Genomic DNA, 7,300 nt, shown 5'->3' with positions numbered 1-7,300 from the left:
AAAATTTTGATCATTTTGAGAGAAAGAGAGGCGTGCTAAGCCATTTTATGAATGAAATCATGCTTGTCGGCGTGAGTACTGAGAAGGACCCTGGCCTGATCCAGATTGGTTCCACACTATCTTCGGCACGAGCGATTCGTCGCCTTCTTAAAAACTTTCAAAAGCAAATGTTTTACGCGGCCCTGCGAAGACTTGTGTGGAATCACTCTTCAGATTGCGCAGCCTAGGATCGCTCTCAGTCTCAAGATTCAACCTATTTGTTTTCCGAGTTTGAACCCGTTCAGAATGTTCAGAAAGTTCAACGGACAAACGCCATGGAGGCCCGTGTGGCCAGTTTCGAAACAGCCCTCGAGCAGGAGGCACCAAAGCCGAATCAGAAGGAGTAGATCTCGTCGGAAGAAACTCGTAGAGCAACCGAGATGGATTCTCCGCGAATCAGTGCAACAGCCGTTCTCCTAGATACAGAGAGGCTTCAATTTCAAAAAAACCATTTGGCATGGACTTGCTACACTTTTACCCTTTGAGAGGCTCGCTGGGCTGAAAACCCGGAAGGGCGGCCCAGGCAAAAGTTAGAGCAAGAGAAAAATACAACAAAAAAAGAGAAAAATACAAAAAGAAAGATTGAAAAAGAAGAAAAGAAAAAAATAGAAAAGAAAAAGAAATGAAAAAGAAATAGAAAATGAAAAGAAGCTCGCAAGGTCGAAAACCTGCATTGGGCGCCTTGGCAAAAATAAGAGCCAAACAAAGTGAAGGTTAAAATACCCGAGTGGACCTTAACCGGAACTACGTAAGGCTTGATTCCCATGTTTGGGATACGTAGGCAACTTCATCATGAAGTCCAGCCCCCAACGCTTTCATAAGCGTCTCAGTCCATGCAATGGTTTCAATTTCGTTCCAAAGTCCAGTGGCCAACACCCTTCAAGGTGACTGTGTCCATATATGTGTTGTGACCGTCTTCGTCATCGCTGTGTCTAAGAGCTCGACCACCGCCAATGAAGACTGTCTGTGAATTGCTGCGGCACCATCCCAAACAAGGGGCAACTTTCCGTTGCCACGAGCCGCTGTGAGCCGCCTTTCAAACTAGGGGCAACTTTCCGTTGCCTCCCAACCTCCTTCAAACCAGGGGCAATTTTCCATTGCCTCCGATCCGAGGTTGCGCATCTCGAAGGGTAAGTTTCATGCTTGTTGAGCATCAGCTATTTGAAAAATAGTTTTTGAAAATTTTTACTGAGGTTGACTATTTTCTCGAAAGCTATTTCATTTTCCAAAACCGGACCATTGTCTTGGACCTAAAAGGAAAATTTTCAGTGCTTGCTGCCTGACTTGCATGCTTTTCAAAACAAAAGTCGAACAAGTACGTTAATCCGACTCTCATTTCGATCAAAACCGTTTTAGTAGAAAGCAAAAACGAAAAAAATGGTTAAAATGATGAACTAGGGGCACAGTTGAGCCAGGCGTTCTGTCTCTCCCCCGTCATCGACGTACTTGCCAGAAGAGCACTCTGCCTGCCGGAAGAATAGCCGTGAGCTAACGGTGTTGAGCATAAACCCGCACCTTTCCATTTATCCATCAATCACCCCGGGGAGGGATGAAAAATGAGAGAATGAAGAATAGAGAGGTGTAAGTTGAGAGAAAAGCGAGGAAAAGGGTTTCGAGAGAAAATCCGAGCTTGAGAGTTGAGTGATGTGAGAATCACAAATAAGAAGGGGTGGGAAACAATACCCAGATTGAACTGGCTCCTCGTGGTCCGAGGTCCCCCATCTTTGGTTACGCGTCTGTGTGTCGTGTCTCTTTCATTTGACGGTCTCGTCTTTTGTTTTTAGTCTTTCCCGAGCGTGTCTCGTTGTGTTTAGGTCGTGTACCTATATTTGAGTCCTTTCCGCTCTGTTCAGTGGTAGGCTCGATATCCCGGTTTGAAAAACCCTTATTCGATTTCAAAAATCGCTTATGCTCAGAATGCTGTGCCATTCTCTACATTGGAACGTGTTCCGACTCCAACCGGTTCCATCTTTGAGGTCCGTCCTGATTAGATTGGGCTGTCTTGTTTGAGAATTGCAGTGTGCAGAATGAACTGAATGCTGTGTTTTGGGCTGTATGCAGATCAATCCCCAACAGAGTAAGGGCTGTGTGTCTAAGAATCAGGCAGTGGGTTGCTTGGGTTGTTTCGGTTGTTAGCTGTTTAAGTTATCTGATTATTACAGTGCAAGTGTTCAATTTTCAGACAACCAATCAGTTCCGTTTACATTAAAGTGTAACATGATGAGATGCGATGTAATGCATGAAATGTGTAAATGTAAACACTTTTTCAGATAAAGAGTCTGTTTCATTTCACTATCTTTTCAAATGTACAAGCTTTGGAAACAAAACCTGCCTGTGGCAGTACAAGGTAATCTATCTACCAACCAAAAAGAAAAGTACAAGGAAAGAAAGAAAAGATAGCAAAAATCTACATCTATGTCAAGCACTCCGAAGGGCCGTCAGTCTGTCCTGGTCCTCTTCCTGGACGAGGGTCCAGGAGCATCAACAGCGTCGTCGTCAGAGCCTGAGCTAGAACCGTCTGCGGTCTCCTCCTCCGATGACCCTGCCTCCGCCTCTGACTCCTCGTCGTCGTCATCGTCCGGGACTGGAGCCCGCGAGCTGCTCCCGACATGAGTACGCCCACCCCTAGTGCGGGGAAATATCCTGCCCTCCTCATCTCTCCCCCGGGCAGGGACAGAAGGTCTGGCTGGAGCACCTCCTGCCATGGGAATCTGGAAGGGAGGCTGAAAAGTACACAAAAAGTGAAATGCATCAGTATACTGTAGACAGTTTATCAGTGCAGAATGCAGTGTATGGATACAGTGTATGAATGCCGTGAGCAGTTTGTCAGTACAGAGTTCAGTGCAGAATGCAGTGTGTGCAGTGCTCAGATACAGTGAGATCAGTGTATCAGGTGTTGTGCCGTGAATCAGATTATGCGAAGCAGTGTATGAATGGTTTGAGGCCAGTGTCAGAAGGACATACCGGTATGCTGTAGACAGCCAGAAGGTCAAATGTCCGCTGGAGCATCCCCATCATCGAGGCATTCATCGCCAACGACTGACGGGTGTACTCAGAAGAAGCCTGCAAAGGTATCAGATGCATTAGTATTCTGTGGAATATCAGTAAACTGAAATGAATAACTGTACGAAATGCAGTAGAACATACCGGCGGTAAGTCGGAGATGTCAATGAACTCGTGACCAGCCGGTGGAGGGGCGAAGGGGATCTGATAGGTCGACCCACCCTGCCCCTGGAAAGTCAGTACAGCAGGCAGGGCAGGCCAGCCAGCTCCTCGTCCACCCCGCACTCCGCCCCTGCCACGGACCCGGGCCCTCCTCGAAGATCCAGCCCCTGCTCCCGCTCCGGCCCCAGCCGCCGATGCCACAGGCCTGGCCCCCTCTGCTCGACGGCCGCTCAAAGGTCGCATCAGGTACGTCCGCACGTACTCCTGATAGTCGCCGGTGCCTCGGAAGCCGGCCTCCTCCCAGCCGATGGAGTAATCATCCAGCTGCTCAGCGGTAAGCCCCTCGGTCTCCCTCATCTCTGCAGGAGGGTGAGCCGGGACTATCTGCTCAGGTAACCCGCGGGTCTGGCGTAGAAAACGCTCCCCCAGGTACCAAGCCCGACAGACCGGGCCCTCTAGCAGAATCCGGAAACGCGAGGTCTCCTCAGCACCAGGGAACCGACCCTGCATCGCCGACGGCAAGGAAGCCCATGGCCGCCATGTGATCTGAAAGTAACAGACAGTTTGTTATCTACTGTTATTGAAACATGCAGTTGGAAAGCGAAGCTTAAACGAACTGAAAGTAAAGCATACCTCCGTGGGGGTGATGGTGTCGAAATATCGGCGGAAGAAGCCGAACGTCTCCCGTGGTCGCCGGGTGCATCCCCCGTCAAAGCGACTCGAGAAAGGAACAGCCGGAGGAGGCTCCGCGACTGGCACAGGTGCAAGCCTAGGGAAGTAGGCATAAACCCACAACTGCAAAACAGATGTCAGTATGACCATCAGATAAAGCAGGATATACAGAATGAAGCAGAAATGGCAGAGCCGTGTGTTGAGCCGTGTATTGTGTACAGTGTGAGCAGTGTACAGTCAGTGTGAAGCAGAATGTATGTGCGTGCCGTGTGTACAGTATACGGTAAGTGTAACGCAGACTACAGTGTGTGCAGTGTACAGACTACGGAAAGTACGAGACAGAAAGGAAAAGAGGAGAAGAAATGTACCTCCCAAGCCCGCCAGTAGCCTCCAAGCAGCTGGCCGCTGCCACGAGAAGCCGAGCTCATATAGCCGTACAGGGTGGCCAGAGCAGCGCCGCCCCAGTCGTAGTGCAAGATATCCCGGACGTCCACCAGTGCGCTGAGAAGGCAGAGAGGCACGGTGTTCGCCCGGTCGGCGAAGATAGTAGTCCCGAACAGGAACATGAGGAAGCCGCGGGCATACCTCTCCACGTCCTCCTCGGTCATCTGAGTCTCCTCCCCCAGTGCGGGCTGGACCCTGAACTGTGCCTCGAACCAGGAATATCGGACAAAGCCTGGACGAGCTAGCGGTGGGGCCTCCCCCAGTAGATGGACCTGAGCGGCGGTCCACTCATCCATATCAGTGTCGAAAGGGATCGGATCCCCCCCTACCCCGATGCCTGTGAGCATCGAGAAGTCATAAGGGGTCATCGTCATGTCCCCTGCGGCAGAAAAGTGGAAAGAATCGGTGGTGTCCCACCACCTCTCCGCCAGAGCGGCAAGAAGAGGTCTGCAGGTGGACAGCCTAGAGAGCCCTCGGCAGAAGGTGCCGAAGCCCGCTCGGTCCACGATGCGCTGGACCGCATCAGGGAGCTCGTCATACCACTCCCGCGCACCAGTATTCCCATACCCGCGAATGGTATGGGAACCCTCCTGTAAACAGAAAACAACAATTGCAGGACAACATTCAAAATGCGATTTTGAAAAGACAGATATGGCATGTATGCAAGTTTGTCAGATTCAGGCAGATACCGGGTGCCGGTGTGCTTATAGAAAATACGTGTGCTGTGTCAGCGTGTTTGAGCGTTTCAGAACAGATGTGGCATGTGTGCAAATCGAACAGATTCAGACAAATACTGGGTACCAGTGTGTGTGCAGTAGAATACAGTAAGTACAGTGTGTTTGAGTAATTCAGGGCTAGTGCAGTGTGTGTGCATGTGTCAGTCTCAAGCAGATATCGGTTGCATGTATGTTTACAGTCAACTACGGTCTACGGCATATCAGATTTCAGCAATTAAAGAATACAGCTAACTATGGCAGTTTTGTATCCTACATTGCAGAAAGTAAAGCAGAAGATGAAGAGTTACCTCGGGAGTGCCGAATGAAAGGTGGGAGGTAGGCTCGCGTAGCAGTAACTCAGGGGGCGCGTACCTCTCGAAGCTCCGGAACTGACGCAGGCCGTCAGGGGGCAGAACGTGGATCGCCGGCCGGTAGGTCGCCGGGTCGAACGGGCGCTCGCTCAGTGGTAAGAGCTCGACCCCGGGGTCCATCTCGTGGTCCGGGGGAGTCCCGACACGTGGAATGTCGTCCGCCATGTAGAGAGTGGTGTGAAAATGGCCGGAAAAGGAAAACCGAGCCGGAATACGAAGAGTCAACTGAAAAGTCAACTCCCGAGAGGGTCGGAAATGGCCGGGAAGGCCGGAATGTGAAAGGACACGGAAATGAAGAGGAAAGTGAGGGGAACAAACCCCGAGAAGGCGAGAACGCCGAACGAGGCGCCGAAACGAGAATGTGATCGGTGGAAAATGTCCGAAACGCGAAGAGAAACGCGAATCCGACGACGAAACGGGCGTAGAACGCGAAGAAACGTGCGAAAAATGAGACAGAAGCACTCTAGAGAGAGAGGGCAAGAATTTTCGGCGGTGGAAAAGTGAAGAATAGGGTTTTCAAGCCCTATTTTATAATGCCCGAAGTGAAAAGACAAAACTGCCCCGATTCAGCAACTGTTTGCCGGTCGGCAATGTTTTGTGCCGGCCGGCACTTTTTTGTGCCGATAGAATTATTTTTGTGCCGATGGCCAGCCGGTGGCCTCCCCTTTCGGCCGGTGGGGTTCCCACAGCCTTGTTTAGGCCTTTTGAGTTGTTTTGGGTCTTCATAGCTGAAGAAAGTGCAAGAAAGCGCATCTCCGACATTCAACCGGCCTCCGTTTTGACTTCGGGCCGTGTCTCCAGTGCGTGGCACTCGAATTCGTGCAAGGTGTATCCTTTTTGTATCCTTTTTGAATTCAAAGGTTGCCCCATGTGTGTTGCACAAATTCATCACACTACTTCGGTGCATTACATCGCACTGTCGTGCGCCACACATTTGCATTGTTATGCACGTGTTACATGCGTTGCAACACGCACCCCTTTGCATTGTCGTGCACATTTCTCATGCATCATCATTGCATTTCCATTCCATGCATTGTCATGCATTCCGGAATACGTGCGTTGTTGCGCATTTAAGCCCATTTACACTCCGTGTGGCATGCACGTCACACTTGGCATTGCACTTGTTAGTGCATTGTAATTGTTCGCGCTATCTTGCGCACCTTACTTGCACTTGTTAGTGCATTGTATTTTGTTCGCGCTGTTCTGCGCATTGCACTTGTTAGTGCATTGTATTGTTCGTGCTGTTCTGCGCATTGCACTGTCTTGTGCATTTCAAACCTCGCGCTGTTCTGCGCATCGCACTGTTTTGTGCATTTCAAAATTGTTCGCGCTGTTTTGCGCATCTCATTGCATTTTGCATGCATTCCATCGCACTGTCCTGTGCACTCGCGTTGCCTAACGCATTGCGCTATTTTGCGCATCATACCGTCGTGCAATACCGCCGGTCTGGCGAGACCTTAAACACGCACGGTCTGGCGAGACCTTAAACACGCATGGTCTGGCGAGACCTTAAACACGTACGGTCTAGGAGACCTTAAATCCTTGGAAGGTGTAAGACCTTTAGTGTTCGCATTGTCGTACACTTCGAGAGCCGCGTGTTGTCGCGCATTCCATGCAACATGCATTTCACTTGCATCATTTGCATTTCAAAAAAAAACATGCATTGTCATGCATACATTTTGCATTCCGGTCTAGGAGACCTTAAATCCTCTGAAGGTGCAATTCCTTCGGTGTTTGTCGTGCCCGAACGACTTTTCGGTGGTCTGGTAAAGCCACCTGTCTGTGCTTGCGATGAGTTCCTAGAAGACCAACGGGGACGGTGGAAACTAGAGTTCGAACGGCTTATGCCTAGAACGCAAAGGTTCGGGAGTTCCGAGACTAAAGTCTGGTTTA

General features: G+C 50.2%; 1 protein-coding gene across 1 annotated transcript; it reads right to left on the bottom strand.

The window, feature by feature from the left end:
• Positions 1-2,836: 2,836 nt before the first annotated feature.
• Positions 2,837-3,735, bottom strand: LOC145806639 (uncharacterized). The gene is made up of 2 exons (XM_082903995.1): positions 3,187-3,735; positions 2,837-3,102 (listed from the first exon to the last, which is right to left on the bottom strand). Exons 1-2 carry the CDS (start codon positions 3,712-3,714, stop codon positions 2,953-2,955), a joined length of 678 nt encoding a protein of 225 aa, XP_082760121.1. The 5' UTR covers positions 3,715-3,735; the 3' UTR covers positions 2,837-2,952.
• Between the last annotated feature and the right edge of the window lie 3,565 nt (positions 3,736-7,300).

This window comes from Camellia sinensis, chromosome 14 (genome assembly GCF_055761805.1).
Source record: "Camellia sinensis isolate YWXY chromosome 14, ASM5576180v1, whole genome shotgun sequence".
Taxonomy (NCBI): Eukaryota; Viridiplantae; Streptophyta; class Magnoliopsida; order Ericales; family Theaceae; genus Camellia; species Camellia sinensis.
The sequence above is the reverse complement of the archived record's forward strand: the minus strand, read 5'-3'. Positions and strand labels throughout refer to the sequence as shown.